At 48.3% G+C, this 17,609-nt stretch overlaps 6 protein-coding genes across 6 annotated transcripts; 2 read left to right on the top strand and 4 right to left on the bottom strand.

Annotated features, from left to right (window-relative positions):
* Positions 1 to 151: 151 nt before the first annotated feature.
* On the bottom strand, positions 152 to 1,419 carry C8Q69DRAFT_473838 (hypothetical protein). The gene is made up of 2 exons (XM_028631074.1): positions 987 to 1,419; positions 152 to 907 (listed from the first exon to the last, which is right to left on the bottom strand). Exons 1-2 carry the CDS (start codon positions 1,335 to 1,337, stop codon positions 563 to 565), a joined length of 696 nt encoding a protein of 231 aa, XP_028483149.1. The 5' UTR covers positions 1,338 to 1,419; the 3' UTR covers positions 152 to 562.
* Positions 1,420 to 2,382: 963 nt separating this feature from the next.
* On the bottom strand, positions 2,383 to 3,264 carry C8Q69DRAFT_446290 (putative methyltransferase; the record flags this gene model as incomplete). The annotated part of the gene is made up of 1 exon (XM_028629120.1): positions 2,383 to 3,264. The coding sequence occupies one exon, from the start codon at positions 3,262 to 3,264 to the stop codon at positions 2,383 to 2,385; it is 882 nt and encodes a 293-aa protein (XP_028483148.1).
* A 910-nt stretch (positions 3,265 to 4,174) lies between these two features.
* C8Q69DRAFT_473835 (hypothetical protein) lies at positions 4,175 to 5,803 on the bottom strand. Its single transcript, XM_028631073.1, has 3 exons — positions 5,220 to 5,803; positions 4,887 to 5,158; positions 4,175 to 4,822 (listed from the first exon to the last, which is right to left on the bottom strand). The coding sequence occupies exons 1-3, from the start codon at positions 5,590 to 5,592 to the stop codon at positions 4,637 to 4,639; spliced, it is 831 nt and encodes a 276-aa protein (XP_028483147.1). The 5' UTR covers positions 5,593 to 5,803; the 3' UTR covers positions 4,175 to 4,636.
* A 1,415-nt stretch (positions 5,804 to 7,218) lies between these two features.
* On the top strand, positions 7,219 to 9,205 carry C8Q69DRAFT_405443 (major facilitator superfamily domain-containing protein; the record flags this gene model as incomplete). The annotated part of the gene is made up of 8 exons (XM_028628076.1): positions 7,219 to 7,346; positions 7,430 to 7,628; positions 7,693 to 7,831; positions 7,889 to 8,059; positions 8,126 to 8,522; positions 8,582 to 8,731; positions 8,809 to 8,874; positions 8,953 to 9,205. 8 exons carry the CDS (start codon positions 7,219 to 7,221, stop codon positions 9,203 to 9,205), a joined length of 1,503 nt encoding a protein of 500 aa, XP_028483146.1.
* A 2,536-nt stretch (positions 9,206 to 11,741) lies between these two features.
* C8Q69DRAFT_492735 (kinase domain-containing protein) lies at positions 11,742 to 14,163 on the top strand (the record flags this gene model as incomplete). Its single annotated transcript, XM_028632175.1, has 2 exons — positions 11,742 to 13,805; positions 13,915 to 14,163. 2 exons carry the CDS (start codon positions 11,742 to 11,744, stop codon positions 13,969 to 13,971), a joined length of 2,121 nt encoding a protein of 706 aa, XP_028483145.1. The 3' UTR covers positions 13,972 to 14,163.
* Positions 14,164 to 14,780: 617 nt separating this feature from the next.
* C8Q69DRAFT_405298 (putative 1,3-beta-glucanosyltransferase) lies at positions 14,781 to 16,257 on the bottom strand (the record flags this gene model as incomplete). The annotated part of the gene is made up of 3 exons (XM_028628068.1): positions 14,781 to 15,785; positions 15,840 to 16,051; positions 16,110 to 16,257. The coding sequence occupies 3 exons, from the start codon at positions 16,255 to 16,257 to the stop codon at positions 14,781 to 14,783; spliced, it is 1,365 nt and encodes a 454-aa protein (XP_028483144.1).
* Positions 16,258 to 17,609: the final 1,352 nt, after the last annotated feature.

Below are 17,609 nucleotides of genomic sequence, written 5' to 3'. Positions count from 1 at the left end.
TCGTCGCCTCCGTATGGTGATAGTACCCTCTAACCTAAACGCCCTGATCTGACGCAGGTGTGTCTCACAAAAGTACCACACCAATGATTTCAGGCGGAATACCAGTGAAATCAGTCGCATTAATAGAGTAAGAGTTTGTGGGCGCTATCTGCACCAATTGATTGACGAGGCGACTCCAAGATTGACTGGCTACAAGTCACTAAATCTATAATTGCCAACCTGGGGCCGAAAATGGGCGCTCTACGCGCCCCGCGAAGATAGATCACAACGACAGCCGTAGCAACGGTCTTATCCTGTCCCTTGATCTCTATTAAGCACGTGAATTCTATGGGGACAATGAAAATCACTTTTTCATTCCATCCATCGTGATTATCATCATAGTGGGCCAGGTATTCTTTGAGTTCTGCTTCACCACTATCCCCGATTCGGTAAATAGAGTATATTTTCTGGCGGGACTTGCTACCGTCACCGTTTCTATCAACAGAAGCTCATTGTTAATGCGAGTAAGTACGTGATATATGTCTTATTATCATAGGCCTAGCTGGTATTATATATACACATTTTATTTCGTAGACGGGTTCGGGCTAACGGTGTTGTCAGGGAACTTGCGGAAGAAATCCGCAATATGATCAATCGGCGCCATCAAGAGACCGACAGCGGTCTCAAATGGTGGCTTGTTCGGAGCACTGGGGTGCGATCGAGACGGTACGAGGGCCTTCATCCGGCCAAATTGCTTCGAGAGCCCTTCGCTCTCCTCTGCGGTCAGAGCCTCCTCGAGCTTGATGAGGTCGTGCGTCTCCTCCTCTTTGATATGCTGAGCGAGATCCTGCATCAGGGCCTTGATGGTGGGGATAAATGCGGGATCCGATACATGGAGGTTCTGGAATTTCTTCAATTCTTCCTTGACCTGTCCGCGCGTCAGTATTGGTTCTTGTCAACTGCACCAGCCAAGAATACAAGATAACCGTCTCTTGGAGAGGACTTACCGTTTGATGTTCTCCACGATCCTTCTCTGCCATGGCATGGCCATCTTTCAGGTGCTTCTCGAATGCAGGATAGACGACCAATTCCTCTCCGTGGGAGTGACGAGCTAGCTCCCAGGTGAACTGATTCTGGAAACGCGTCTGCTCTTCCGGGTCTGTGGAGTTGATAATCTTGTCATAGTAAGCCTCCAGATCGCGGTGATCCTGCTTAATGGTGTCCATAATGCGAGGCGTCATGTTTTCTGATGCAGCGGCGAAGAAACGCACTGAACGAGTCGGATTTGCTATGCAGGAAGCGACGGGCTTGGTTGCCTGCTTGGAGATATAAGTTCTCAACAGACTGGACGAGAACATGAGGATATTATAGATGGATTATTATGAAGGTAAACCGGTAGGGAGTCTTTGACAACTTAAATGAATTCGGTTTTCTTTTTCTCAGCAATGTCCGGTCCCGTATCTCTCCTCTTAACCCCTCCTTTATACCCAAATTGACTGTCACCGCGTAAGTAAAACCATGTCCAGCTACATCATGATGAGGATGTTGGAAACAGGGTCCATCCCATTGGTTACCCCATCGCCCACTGACTGCTGGGCTTGAAGATCTCGATAAACTCGACACATGCTATGGATGTCAATTGCCAGATACCATATTCCTCACGTCAGCATTCCTTCATCAGTACGCCACTTGGGCTGTTCTCCCGGGCCTGTTTACAAACACGGCGAAGTCAATTGACTGTCTGTGACCATGCTTGGGGAAGCGTTGTCCTTGGCGAGGCTTTCTTGGTCGTGATCGGTACGTCAGTATGAATGGAACCAAGAACTTGAAGCAGCGGTTAGTATCACGTGATATTATACATTCTCCATCCAAACGGCTGTTACTTCCTTCCAATCATCTTTTGCAGATTTGATCTTTGGCTTAACGATTGTAACTAGCAAGAAACGGTGTTGTTGGCCATTTGAAACCAGCTGGACTTCATTGGTACTTCAATGGTTGTTGCTCCTTGGAATTCACTGCTCCTCCGGATCCAAGTTCTAGACTAGACCCCGCCAGGCATTTACGTGATTTAGCTCATCGTTCGGGATTCTCTCCCGGGATACGAATAATAATGCACAGATCAGTGCAAAGCCTGCTGCCATATAGATTCAGTTGGATCATCTCGGGCTCTATGCATTGAGACAACTTGGAGAGGATCGACCGGAATGCTGAAGACCATAAGTTTGGTCATCAATCTTGCGTTGGGGATGATTGCATTCAATTATATTCATAACGAAGCTCTACGAAGGAGCTGATTCGAAAAGGGAGTGTCGTGAATTCATCATCCATGTATCAATTTAAATTAACACACATCTCAACAGCAACAGGTTTCCGCATGAACAGCTCCATTTCAACAACCCAAAATCAACCAAACACCAAAGCTCTCACTTCGATACTCTCCCTAGGCTTCGCGCCAACCGGCGTTCGCTGGTCCGTGAAAGCAGTATGCGGCACTCTTTGCGCGACTCCTTCCTGGGTATCGGAACACTTCAAGAACAACCGCTCGTGGTTATCCATCCCGGACAGATACATCCATTTCTGGTTCGGGTTGTACTTGACGCCCATGATCTCTCCCGTGCGATGAGGGTATCGATGCTGGATCGGGACCAGATCGTTCGGATCCACCGAATCTGCAGATGCGAATGCTAGCGGAGAGCCCTGCACGACACCGTTCAACGGCCGCCAGACGTTGATGATCCGATAGCGGCCCTTGAGCAACTCCTCTGCCTTCTTGGGGTCCTGGACATGCAACCGCACACGATCCTCTGCTGCTTTGACGGTCTGGTCAACGTGCGCGCGATTCACCGGCTGTCGCGGTGCATTGGGATCTTGTCGCCGGATGGTGTGATCGAAGAGAATGACGCTGTGTGCGCCAGGGACGTTGTCCAGGAGCAACTTCTCCACCTCGGGATAATAGACCTTTTGGACCTCTTCATCGGAGTTGAAGGTCTCGTATGTAGTCGCCGTCGGGACGTTCTGGAGGACTTGGAAGGCGTCCTTGTCGAGGTTATATTCGCTCTCGTGGCCGCGGACGTCGGTCAAATGGACCTTCTGTAACCCTTCGCCGTAGTTGCGCTCGGGCTCGCCCTCAGGCGGCTGTTCGACATAGTTAAATGGCACCGAGCCATCAGCGGGAGGGACGAAGAAGGTCAGTTCCGTCTCGACGGGGCCGCGGGGGACGTAGTTCGGATCAGACGCGGAGCCGGCCAGCGTCGTGGAATTGGTCGTTGACGTTGCCGTAGCCATGTTGCGTGTGTTTGTGTGGTGAAGAAGACCAGGTGTAGCTCTCACGGAGCCAAGAGCACTGTCCGTATATCGGCGGGAATAAAGAGATAACTTCGGATGCGGGGAGATGCGAGGAGTACCGGCGAGCTCTATTCCAGAGCGTAGCGTCGATCTAAACAGCGTCCGAAAGGTAGCCACAGTTGTAGTAGAGAATCCTAATATTGAAGATGAAACCAGAATATAGACAGATTCAGTATGTATGACGAAATTCAAAGCCAAGGATGCTAGTTACCAGCCTTTTATAACAGAAGGTCCGGTAATATATATAAGTTAACCTCGAATTTGCCTCCGAGTGGAAAGAGAAGAAAGAAGATCGATGTGTTTCTTTGGCTTACAATAATATCTCCGGAAATTTGTAATCATTCCCGACCTAGTCAACTAATCGTTCGCTATTCTCGCCGAGAGTGCCGCCCAAAATATTCCGACAGATTTAGCTGGTGCTTTGATCTTTCTTTTGGATTCACTGGCTATGTCACTAGGCAAATATCTGACTATTATTCTATCTATCTGAATCCCATAATAACTGGTTGACTGTTGAGTGTTCTGTATCTTAAATCCGAGTGGGAGGGCAACTTTTTATCGTAGACGTCATCTCCCGCAGGCTCCTTCTTACTGGTCGAGAAACTAGCGAATTTGAAGTATCACCTAAGCTTCCAGTTAACTTACAAATAGTTATACGATATAACTGCCTAGGTGCTTTAGATATAAGTTCTTTGTATTACAAAAGTCAGTAAAGGATTAAGTTAATATCCCCCTAGATCTAATTTAAGTAAGCAAGTAACCTAGCTAACTATTAGCCGGGAATTTAAATTATACTATCACTTCTATGCTATTAGCATTCGACAGTTAATCTACTAGATATGCTGCCGAACTGTTATATTAGTTAGTTTTTCTTCTTCTTCTTCTTCTTCTTCTAGTGCTAATACTTTAGCTGAACCTTCAACTTTTGAGGCTAGAGATAAATTAAGTAAGCTCGTCTTAGCTTCGCCGGCATGGCTACTAGACTCCAGCACCACGTTGAGGTGCGAGCTTATCGCTGGAGGGGGGGGCACTTCTTCAGTACCAGGTAGCACTTGTTCAGTGCACAATAGCACTTGTTCAGCGGCAATTGAGATCCACTTTTCAATGGAATTATGACCATTTCTTCAATGGGCTCTGGCCCATTATTCAGGGGGACTATGACCCGTTTCTTCAACGGTAATTGTAGTTCATTTCTTCAATGAAGTCGTGGGGATTATGAGTTTCGCAGCAGTTCAGAAGAACGTGATATAAGACGCCTCGAATCTTGGATCCATTTCCCAGCTAACATTCCCAGAGGCCAACATGGGAACGTCTATGCAGGAACGTATCCGGAGTCCCTGATTGTCTGAGCCGCCTTGAGGCGGAGGGAATCTATAGGCCATCGCCACACATCATTAGGATTTCTCCCGAAAGGCACCGCACCCGGAAGATAGAAGTCCCTTCTATAAAGGGTAATTGTCTGTGCCGGGGTTCCTGGCGGAGGGGCTGGGAAAATATCCTAATAATTATATTAGATCTATAAGTCTGTAAATAGGTAGATTTCTAGAGTGATTAGTACTTACAAATCTCTGGCAGGTTGGCATATTCCTATGCCAACCTTCAATATACCCTTTAACGGCGGTCCTATTCCTAACTAGGGACCATTTCAATAGGATAACAACGTTAACCCCGGTGGTGCCGTTTATCCAGAGATTTCGATCTGCGACCAGCTGTGGATAGGACTCAGAGTACCCCGTTTCGAAAACGACAGTCGGACAAGGCGCGCCCGCTGGTTTAAAGTAGCCATCTGGCTGTTTAAACGAGTTCTGATAAGGTGGCAAGAAACTATCGAAGCCTATTAATATGATTAATACGTCATATATATATATATATGAGATTCTACCTAGAAAACTTACTAGTATCAGAAGTGCAAATAAATGTATCATACTCCTGTAAGGTAAAGAAGCCACCAGAGACACTTAGTGCGAACTCGCGATGAGCCCAAGCTAGATGAGCATTATGGAATTCAGTAGGCATCCTGACGGAAAGGATATACGCAACTGAGTCGTAGGAGAGTCGCACTGAACGTCGTTCAACTTGTCCGTCGCAATCAAGACTTCTGGCTACTTGCCAGCCGATACCAGGATTAGAAATGTGATATTCGAGATATCCAGAACCGGCCGTAGCTAGAATCTCTTCCTTAACGCGATAAAACAGCTGTTGGGCTGTGGGAGCACTCCTAGGAGGCTCGTTCTGACTGCGAAGCTCGTGTTCTTGTTTCACTGTCATGGTGATCTAGTGGGTCGTGAGTGAAAGAGAAAAGGAAAGTTAAGAGGGGGCAGTAGAAACGATAGATAACACAGAGAGTAAAGTGGGGCAGATATAAAAGTAAAATAAAAGGAACACAGGAAGATCACAGATTTATAGTGAGGGGTAGAAGAGTGTTAGAACTAAGGACCATGAAAGGAGAAGAAGCTTTAAGTACTTAAGCTAACTACTGGGAGCTACAGTGGGATGTACCAGGTAGTATCTGGATAGCATTAACTTAGAAATATAGACTAACCTATAATAATAGGAATATCATGTGACCGTATAAATTTAAAATACCATTATTTTTGCCCAGGAGGCATGGTACAATATTATTAATTCCCTGATTCTTTGTAAATAACCCTTATTTTTTATCTATAGCATAATGGCTAATAAAAGCGAAGGCAGTGATAGACAAAGTACTAAACTACTTATGCTGATTTGCAGATAGAGATTGTGGGGGTAACTACAGTAAAACCTGGATATAACGAATCAATTTATCCGCCTAGTCAAGTTCGTTATATAGAGGATTCGTTGTATGAAAAGTGGGTCCGTATTAGTAATATAGGTATGGGTAGTGAAATTTTCGAAGAAATTGCCCTAACAGGGAATTTTAGCTAAGGTAATCACTGACAAATAAGGTAAATCTGTACCTTTGTATAACGAATTGTATGGGAAAGGCCCGAAAAAAATTAACGAATTTTATAGTAGGGAGGGATAACAAATTTTGTATAGGATTTCAATTTTGACACGGTGTCAGATTCGTTATGTGGAGGTATTCGTTATACGCGGGTTCGTTATATGGAGGTTTTACTGTAATGAGCTAGCTTAGACAAGACACGACGAATAAAATCCTTGCTGAAGTGAAGTATCCGTCGTATACCAACATTATTATTATTATCATCATTATTTAATTGATTCGTAGTACAGATTTAAATGTACTCTCCTCTCGAAGCCTTGGAACTTCGTATATTCAACTTCTGCGTGATTGATTGATATACTCCACTCCGGATCGGCTCTAACATCCTATCTATAACCATCCCCGGGCTCAACTATCTCTAACGTAGATCTTATCCAAAATACCTACCTACTTATTCAAACGTCATTGCTAAAACTAGGATTTCATTGGCCGCACATACTTAACTCAACGCAAGGAGCGGAGCGAATGCATACGACGGAGAGAAAGAAGCACCCGCCGCACAAGTTGATATGTGGGGAACCTAACCTAAGTAACCTATACATACTTACCCATCACGCCATCGACATGGTACATCGCGATATACTTACCGCCAACTAGTTAACAGGAAAAGCTGAGACGTCTCTGATCCACTGGCCGCGTGGCAGCCGGTTCGAGAAGTTGGATACGGGGGAAACAGTCTCTCTATCATTAATAAATAGAACAGATCAGACCCAGAACCCCGTGGGTCTGTGCTACCTAGTATGTAGAATAATATGATATAACTAGTGGATTGAAATCTGGGGCTGTTGCTCCTTTGTTATTAGTTAGTATCTTCTAACAACTACCGATGTTGTTGTCGTCTTGTGTTTATGGTATAAATACCCGGATACAGGTGACCTTTCGCTCCTGAGATATACTTTACGTCCGTTATGGTTGCAGAGGGGACATATGCCAGTAAGGAAGCTGGCGGTGGAAATGACGACGTAGTCGCTGTAAACATCGCCGAATCTACACAACCAGATTGGGACGAGAAAGAAGAGCGTCGAGTAAAGCAGAAGTCGGTGTCCTGGATTGATCCCAGATTCGTTTCGCATACGTGCATGTCTAGCTAACAGCGAGTTCTTGTGTACATATATATAGGATTGACTTCATTCTGCTCCCTATCCTGGGGCTGGCATTTTTCGCCCTTCAATGCGATCGCGGTAATATCGCCAACGCCTTGACTGATACGATTACGGAAGACCTCAAGGTGACAACAAATCAAATTAACGTCGGCAATAGTTTGTTGTCTGCGGGGATTGTCGTTCTTGAAATCCCGTCGAATATTCTCTTGCAAAAGGTCCCCCGTCATTCGTTGAGCCCTTGGATAAGGGGAGATCGACTGATGATGGCTCGAGATTTAGGTCGGACCGCAACGATGGTTATCTTTCCAGATCATCAGCTGGGGGTTGGTCGCTACGTTCCAGGCTTTCGCTACCAATTATGCTGGTTTCTTGGTCACTCGGATCCTTCTGGGGCTGTTTGAAGCGGGCTTTATTCCTGGTGGGTAGTCATCTCCGCGATCCAGGTCCATGTCAGCACTAAGAATGAGAATTGAAGGTGCTCTGTATACCATGTCGACGTGGTACAAGAAGTCCGAGACAAGCTTGCGCATATCACTGTTCTTTCTTGGAAATCTCCTGGCTTCAGCTACTGTATCGCTTATCGGTGCTGGTATCCTCACCATGGCTGGCCGTGACGGAGTAGCTGGCTGGAGATGGCTTTTCATCAGTACTGCTGCCACCCGGATCTCTTCCTGCCAACCAGAAATGAATTCCTGCTAACTTGCCTTCACAGTCGAGGGAATAATAACCATTGGTATTGGAATCATCTTCATTCTTCTGCTCCCTCCCCGCGTGGGATATCCGAAACCCCTGATCGGATTGGGGCGATGGAGCTATTTCACTCCCCGCGAACAGTACATCCTCGTCCGACGCGTGTTGCTTGATGACCCGAGCAAGACAACCTCTGAACTCTCCATATCGGGACGGGATGTCTGGCACACTGTGCGCAACCCGCGGATCTTGGTTCACGTTCTCATCACTTTGTCGTCCACGATCTCGGTTCAAGCAGAGCAGACGTATGCGCCTTCCATTATCAAGAGTCTTGGTTTCAGTTCCGTCAAAGCCAATGCCCTATTCTCCGTGGGAAACTTTATAGCAGCTGCTATGGCTGTGATATTAGGCTTCCTGGCGTGAGTACCAAGCTTCCAGCACCAACCCATATGTTTGATAAACTGACATCTGGATGCAGCGATCGCATACGACGACGTGGACCATCCGCTCTCATCGGATCCGTCTGGTGTCTGATCTCGTATGCCTGCCTCAGGGAGTCTGTCCATTACCCTAAATGGAATCGATATGCCGCGATTGTTTTCGCGACTGCGACCAACTCAATGGTTCAGTGAGTTTACCCGGCTTGATACTCGCGTGATAGTGCGTAGAGCGAATTATGTACAATTACTTACCATGCATCACCAGTATCATCAATGTCGGCTGGCTCTCTGTCAATTGCAGAAGTCCTCAGCAGCGCAGTGTTGCTATGGCGTAAGTTGTCACGCTGAGATTTTCCCAATTATTTATATGCAAGTGCTGGTTCAGGACTAACTTTATACTTCTTTGTAGCCTCATCATTATGGCTGCAAATGCTGCCGGTATTGCTGGAAACCAGGTCTTCCGCACGCAGGATGCTCCTCTTTATTTGCACGCATTTACAGCCATGCTCTGTCTTGCAGCGGTGTGTCTCGCAACAGTGATCGGGCAGATGTTCTGGTATATGTGGAGCAATCGCCAAATGGCAAAGTCTGGAACTGTGCCCACTGTCCAGGCCAAGACGGAGGGGATAGAGATTGTCCAGACTTGGTGGTGGACTTGGTGATGTTTAGCAGTATACCATAGTTTCATCATTGCTCGCCCGCAGTCCTCGCTTAGGCTCCATTGCTGCAATATTGGCGACTCTTACAACATAAGATCTGTGAATCAATCATAATAATACCGGCGGTCGCCTCTTTCAACGCTCCCGCGTGGGCGAGTTAAAGATCCAGATCTACCGCGTTCTAGACTCCTCAGTAGCGAGTGCCTCGACATAGCAGGACCGAGATTCCTATTTCAGTTTACGTCTGTTAGCCTTGCAGTCAAGCGACGCGAGTCATGGGTCAAGTGATAAGACGGGAGATAGATAGATAGGCCAGGGAAGCGAAGTTAGCGGCAGATGTGTATTCTATTGCCGCGGACCCCTGGACAACGTGGTTGTGATGAGCACAGGCTGTTCTTTTCAGGTACCGGGCTCCACGAGCTCGCATAATTCATGCAAGTAGTAGGGAGATAGTTGCAGTTGGCCGTGTCCCGTGGCCAGCTCGCGCTGATACTGTTCGGATGATTGGGAATATATTCAATATTATTCCAACGCTCAGACGCGACCTACCATATCTAGAGTTATGGAGGTGCTCTATTTCGTTGAAGAGGATCGAGCACAGACCCTTCATCCAGGTACCAGTGCAGCTTGGATGTCCTCAGGAAATCAGATTGACAGCTGGTGTCGTTCCTGAGATCGAATTCATTGTCTTCACACGGGGTGGGTCGACGCATCCTAGCTTTTCAGCGGTCTTTCAGCCTCTGTTCCGATTTCACGACTAACTTAGCCCTTTTGCGCCATAAGGCAGGGTCCATTCCAGATTCAGAAGAGAATAATCTCTATCTATCTAGCATCGGAACAGGGCTCGTCTCTGATGGTTCGCCAAATCGGGGATGACTGGCGATCGGCAGGCTCGCGCATTTGCTGGCCATTGCGTCCCCTGATCTTCATGGAAGCTCGTATTATCGATTGACGATTATTGACCTGCAGTCTCTTGTAAGTACAGGAGAGTGGTCTTATCGGCTCTGTTTCTGCCGTCGTTGGCCAACGATCGTTGTGACGTTGACTACTCGTTAGCAGAACCTTCTTCGCCTGGCTGGCACTTGCTGGGAGATGGCCGCTTTCAACCGCCATGGGGATCTCCGTTGGGCGGACCCAAGATAGATTGTTCCATGAGACTTGCGGCGTTATAGTTCCATTATTATCATTATGATCCATGGAGTCGGGCGTAGCAGCATCCGTGGGTTCTCGAGCTGTTCTTCTTCTCTTTTCTGTGCTGCTTCGCGTATCTTGGGAAGTTCTTATCAGCTTGACTAAACGGTGCGACATGCGTCTGATAGAAGAACGACTGCTGATTGGCTATCCAGACGCCCCCTGGTCGTCGGGCGGATCCACCCGGGCCCACCCCCGATATGGTAATCTCTCATATTAGAGTCAGTTATTTGATGGATTATTATTATTACTTCCTTCTGGTAGATACTTTACTTCACATGGCTGAGAGGCACGAGGCGATTCTCGGCTGGGATACCTGACTCTCCGGTAGGAAACATCCCAGGTTGGTGGATAAAGAGCCGCATAATCATGCACCCATGGCAGCTGAAGGCCCGGACTTTGCCAGATCCCCCTGGGTCTTTTCTGATACGATGGACTATTCTACTTAGTTAGTAGTAGATAGCAGTTATTATTATTATTACCGTCATTCCCAAAGTATCGGCTATCAGGGGCTATGTACGGAGTAGTCCTTCATCTACCTTAGGTAGTCAGATATCAACAACCGCGTTGGATCTGACAGGGTCACCAGACGTGACCACCCCGCTGTCAACAGAAAGGAACTTGATCGGCGAGACGATCACGTCTTTAGATCGATAGAAACTGCCGGCTTGGCCTGGGGGGGAACGTCAAAGAGCAGTTATTATTGATTTCAGCATTGACGGCAGGGCTGCTTTCAGCTTTCAGTTAGACCCAGCGATTGATTGATTGATTGATTATTGCCTTTCCGGCAAGCGACTTGACTTTCCGACAGAGTCACTAGATCGTACGTAGCCTTCGACTAACAACTCGACTAGATCGTCTGCCAATCGGCTACCCAGGTTTATCGTATGGTTTGATGCCGTTCTGGAGATCGGCGTGGTGGGGCAACTCGTGGGATGAAATACTTACCATACTTACCTATGAAGACTAGAATGGGTCTGGGAAAACTGCCTCAGTACCCTAATAATAATAATCAAGTTAGGTTAGGTACCTAGTTATTATTATTATTATTACCGCCAGCGAACCTAAGGAAACCTTCTCCCCAAGAAAGGGCCCATCAGCTTCAATCGGCCACTATTGACCTGCGTCCCGGGGAATTGGACCCTTGTGCGACTCTCCTGATAAGGAGCCCTGCTAGCCCTGTCTGCTGCCTCTTCGCGCAATGGTCGACCATGGACGAGATATCTGCGACTGCTAACAGCCACAATCCAAAATTGCCGCTGTGCAGATGACGCCACGTCCATATAATGAAACCGCGAGCCTCCCCGGTTCCAGCGTGTCGTCTGCCCGTCGAGATGAACCGTCCGAGATGGCAGAGCCAACATCATTGTGGTGGCCGGATGAGAGGGTGAAGGCAACGCTGACGGCGGAATATGTTGCCTCCAGTCTCAGACCCGAAAGTCAGGACCGGCTCTTCTCCCTGCCACCGTGGGGAGAGGGCCTGACGAGTGAGACCTATCTCGATTGGATTCTGACAAAGGCCGGCAAGCTCTTCCTCATCCTTCTCGACATCGGAATCCCAGATCGCATCTTTGCGCTCGTCGACCAGTCCTACGACGACTCCGATCTCCCCATTGCGGCGCATAGCGTCGACCTCCTCAAGCTCTCGCCGGAAGGAGAATCGCCTGCACTAGATACCAAATTCTTCCATGCGCAGTGGAGGTTCTTGGTGCGCGGAATTCACGAAGGCGAGCACGTCAAGTATACGGAAAACGAAGGCGTTCCGGTGGAATTGCTACGGACCGGGCTGACGAGTACGAACAAGGACGGAGTCGAGAAGGTCGTCCTGTCGGGAGCGGTATGTCGAGTGTTCTTGCGGACTCAAGTCAAAGTCGGGGAAGCTCCTCATTTCCTTGACGAAAGCGAGGTGCTGGACGAAATCCACTCCCTGCGAAGGCTCGCCCATGAGCATGTCTTCTCCGTGTATGGCTCCTATTTCGTGGACGACAGCATCTCCGTTCTCTTCTCGAGACCCCATGAGCGCACACTCGGGGCCTTCCTGACCGATGTGCCTCAGAGCTTCAAACGCCTTCCCAAACCGCAACGGAGACAGATACTGATCAATTGGCCGCACTGCTTGGCGAACGGCCTGGCATGGCTTCACGCACAAGGCCATTCCCACGGCGCTATTCGACCGTCTAATATTTTCATTGACTCAACTCATAACGTATTCTTGGGACATTTTGAGGCCCTGGATACGCTATTACCGCCAGGCAAAGTAAATGACGTCGAAGCATATCAATATGCTGCTCCCGAGCGCTGGATTCGCACCGCGGCTGTGCAGGAAACCGGAGTTTCGCGTACTGCTCTTCCTTCTGGAGGGAGGACAGCCAGGCGACAATCGAATTCCAACATTGTAAAAGACAGTGTCGCCAAGCTAACACAGGCTACGCGCTCGAGCATGGCTTCAGATCTCACCCGGCCCGTGTCAATGGTCTCGGCCAGTTCATCAGCTGCCTCGCAAGCCACTGTTATACGAGTGGGCTTCCCTGGCTCGCCGAGGAGAACGTCATACGCCCTTTCTTCGTCTTCCTCTGGCTCCAGTAACAATGGCTACTCTCGCAAACACGCTATTTCGTCTCTCAAGAGGCCCATCTTTTATGCTCCGTCCATCGCTTCCTCGAATTCATCCGACTCGTCAGGCCGCCCTGTCACGACTGTGTCGAACCCAGTTGGTCTGGCGGCGCCCAATTCAAAAGTAGCCGTTGTCCAAACCTGGCAATCTCACCAGCTTGATCCTCAGCGCTCAGATATCTTTTCCCTAGCTGCAGTGATACTGGACATCTTTACCCATCTTTGCAAACGGAAGATATCCGCTTTTGTGCATCACCGGGGGGCGAAGAACAGAACTCCAGGCCGCGGAGGAGGCGTGGCAGATGCCTCATTCCACCTGGATAAAAATCTAGGCCAAGTGGGCTCATGGATTACTCTTCTCGACCACGACGCCAAAAAGCGTCGGGATCCTATTTTCAGGGCCCTGAAGCCAATGTTAGCTGTCGTCCGCGACATGCTGGCAAGAGAACCAGAGAAGCGCCCTACCGGAGCACAAGTTGAACGCAGATTCGCCAGAGCCATCAACCACTTGACAGGAATCGTGCAGCTCCACTGCGTATGCAAGGAACCTCCCCCCTTAGTCCAGCAGGAAGCACGAGAACCGAAGCCAGAAGTCAGCGAAGAGCCTCCTCCTCCCATTGGATCTCCAATACCGGAATATCCAGAATCACCTATCTTATCTGGCGACAAAGGGCCCGTGGATAGTGTGAAGAGGATGGAAGGACCCGCCAGCGGTCCTCCTTCGCCTGCATCTGTAGCGGAGTTCGACTTTGGCCTAGACGAGACAGGAACAGGATACATCGATACCAGTGACACAGACGTGGAACTGTATGATGAATACGATGAAGATATCGCCTTCTCTGATGACGAGGGCGACGGTGGTAAAGACTTGACGGCATTGCCCACTCCTGCATTGATGTCTCCCTCAGAAGAGTCCCTGGCTCAGTATGGCAAGTCGCTTTCAGGTGACTTTTCGAAGATGGTGACTAGTCCCACAAGGCTGATTTCGCAGATACGGAAAAAGTCACCTCTGTCGAAAGAGCAGCCCTGATGGGCAGAATTCACATGACCAATTGACCTTTTTTTTTTTTTTTTTCATATAATCTCACACATTCTAACCTTCATACTGGAGACGCTACTTTTATTTCCTTTGTTACTTTTCTTCTCCTTCCCTTCCCTTTTTTTTTTTTTTTTTTTTTTTTTTTAAAAGAAAAAAAAAGACTCTACTCCCGCCTCCGAAGTATGTATAACCAACGGTGTATTCTGACCGCAATGGCACGTTAACGAAAAAAAGACTTTCCTTTTTCCTCTCTTATTCAGCACTCACTCGATTTGTTGATGATATTAAACCCCACTTTTGTTTCACGAGTACCCTTTTCTTTTTCTTTCTTTCTTTTTTTTTTGTCGGCGGTTAAGCTCCTTGGATCCCTTTTTTTGTCTGTGTGGGGGATGGTTTTTGAGCGTTTGTTTTTTTTTTATCGGTGATGTGTGTATATCCTAGTCTTGTCTGTACTCTTTTCCTCTCCCCGAAAATGTTTATCTTCTGTCTTAGACAGGTGTCTTTCTCCTTGTGATACTGTATCTAGAAGGGTAGATTTACTACGCTTGAAGCGGTTGCCGTTAAGAAGATACAGTGATATTTCATATTCATATTCATATTCATATCCCCCCTCTCTCTCTATACACCTTCTATCCTGGTACATACATTAACATGAACCATTATCACCGTATGAATAACGTCAATTTTGATATCCCGCATGCTTAAATAGATGAGAAGTATGTGAAAAATCTCAATTTACAATAAGAAGCTGACAATACCAACAAGACCACAGAGCGCAGCAATGCTGCCCAGGCCATCGCCAGGATTCGGTCCAGCAACGGTGGCACGGATGGCAGCACCGCTCTTGGCCGACGACGTGGAACTAGCATCAGTCTTTGTGGCGGAGGCTCCAGTGCCCGAGGCTGAAGCCGTATTCGTTGGCTGACTAGCTTCCTTGCCCAGCGTCTGGCCGAGAGTGGGCAGGGGGGATGAAGGATTGACTTGCCATCCTCCGGATGTCGAAGCTGGGCAAGGAGGGAATGTCACTTTATTTGCGGAGGCCGAGTATTCCGATAGGGCAACGCCCGTCGGGGAGAGGGTAGCCCATTGAGACTTCAGGTTGGTGAAGTCAGGCGATATGGGCGTGGGAGTACCCTGTCGCGTGTATCCGTCCTGAACGATAGAATTCGTTCCGGCATTTGGATTGTAAGGACCATAGTTGACGAGGCCGTAGTTGTTCGCTTCCTCGATCCACTCGTAGATAATCGCGCCAGACCAAGTACCCGACATCTCAGGGCCGAAGATAGCGGCTTGATCCTGGAAAGTACGAGGAGCAGGCGTGTTACAGCCTGTCTCGGAAAAGAAGATCGGAATAGGGTAGTCTGTTGCGTTCTTCTGGAGCTCGCTGTAGCCGGACGTAGAGTATGACGAATCGCCGCACCATTCATAGGCATTGAGAGAGAAGAAGTCCAGTCTTTCAGAGGCATTGCTCGAGCATGCCATGTAATTCTGGAGCATGGGACGCAGCTGAGCGATATCTGCGGCAGAGTACCCGACTGGAATCTTTCGGTAGCCCTTGGAGTCGCGGTAGGCCTTGATGTCACGGGCTGCGGCCAGGACGTAAGGAGCTGCTGGGGAGCCCTGATCCGTAGTGAGAACCTCGTTACCGACGAAAACACCCGCAGTGTTGTCGTATTGCTGGAACTCGTCAAGGACCTTCTTGAAGGACTCGAACTGGTTATTGTTCCAATGGGGCGATGTCTACTCCGGTTATCAGAACAACGTCTTTCATTGGGTAGGGCACAAACAACGTACCTGCTCTATCTGCGTATCGAAGGTGTCGAGATCAACGAACAGATAGATTCCCGCATCTGCAAAGGCCGACATACAACCCTTGTGGTCTCCATCGGCGTCCACATGGTACACACGGATTGTATTGGCGCCCAGCTCCTTCATCAAGGAAGCATCGAGCTTGCATTGTTCGGTGTCGATCAGAGGATCTTCGGGGACCAATTGATAGGCGACACCTGGGCCATTCGTTAGCATATATAGAAACAATGACGGCTACTTTGATCGCATACGAACCCTTGATAAAGAATTGGTCTCCGTCAGAAGTAAAGAACTTAGAGCCCACCGCAGAAAGAGTTGGAATAGCCATAACATGCAGCGACTGGAGGCAGATAAACAGCAAAGAATAGCCGGCCATGGCCAACGAATACGGGGAGGCCAACATGATGGATAGCTAAGAGAGCAGCTGCACTGTTATCGCACTCGGTTATCTCCGCTCAGTTGCGATAGAACAGTAATGCTGCAGCTCTGAGAGGCGGACTGAGAATTCAGAGAGCGTAATATGCTGCTCGAGTAGACAGATGTGTTGTTGCGTCGCGCTTTTTCGAGCTCGCGCTTAAGACAGGGTGCCAACCAGGGACCCCAGAGAGGAAACGAAGAGTTTCCTTGTTGGGTACTTAGGGCGGGGGAAATAGAAAACGAAGGTCTATGAGAATAGAACGAAAGGCAATGGCAGCACGGCCACCAGCAGAAAATAAATTGCTCCCAGAAGTCGTGGACTGTCTGGCGTGAGAGAAACAAAGAAAAGAAAAGAAAAGAATTCGATAAGAAAAGGAGAAACAGGCCTCCTTTGAAGGGTTACTGAAGGCGCAAAAGGGCCCAAAAATCAAGGCACGGAGCCATCATGCTATTTTAGCGTGCTTCTCCAGATCAAATGCCCTGCCTACTTAGTGCGACAGACCTGGGGCTTCTGCTGGCTGGGAAATAATCCATGGGAGCTGGTATTATTAGTAGCTAGCTAGTTAGCGCCGTTGCATACTTGTTCAATCGCGAAAATGATTGATCTTGGCAGCTCGTGCGCGATCGACCAACCAGAAGGTTTCATCAAAGACAAGCTTCTGGGCCAGTATTTCTGACAGTCGATAAATACAGAAGGGGCAAAGAGAAGGCATGGTATTTACGGACCGGCCCCTTGCCGGTGTGGAATTTCAGCCTCGATGTACGCCACCATCTGATATCTTATCACCACGATCGAGTTGAGCAGAAATAACTCAGTGCGCTTGAGTGGCGCCCAATGCAGGCTTAAATCCCGTCAACGTCGCAATTGAAAATAAAATGCAACCTTCACAAGCTTTCATTTCATCTAAGCGCCATGTCAAACCAAATGACTTCACAGGGGCTCTAAGACAAGACTGGGAGTAAGGACAGGAGTATTTCATCTAGGGTCTGTCCCTTCTGATCGCCGCTTAATCAGGGGACGAACGACAATTGTCAAATAAACACCTTCGGTGGTTCTCCAGCACCACCCACCTCGAAGGGAGGTGTAATGATATACAAAATCAACTCGCGTTAGCTAATGCTGCTGGCCGTCCTTGTTTTGCTTGTTATTGTCTCCGTCAGCAACCCCTGCACGAAGCCAACATCCTAAGCTAGCGGCAGTGGCTGTTATAACGCGTCTCATACGGCATAGCCTTCATTCTCCACGCTTAACAGGATATCAGTCGCTTTCTTTCTCGCAACTGTGAGACGGTGCTCACAATCGATATCGCACACAGCCCTTCCCATGCTGGGATAAGA

The sequence above is a fragment of the Paecilomyces variotii genome (genome assembly GCF_004022145.1).
Source record: "Paecilomyces variotii strain CBS 101075 chromosome Unknown C8Q69scaffold_9, whole genome shotgun sequence".
Taxonomy (NCBI): domain Eukaryota; kingdom Fungi; phylum Ascomycota; class Eurotiomycetes; order Eurotiales; family Thermoascaceae; genus Paecilomyces; species Paecilomyces variotii.
The sequence above is the reverse complement of the archived record's forward strand: the minus strand, read 5'-3'. Positions and strand labels throughout refer to the sequence as shown.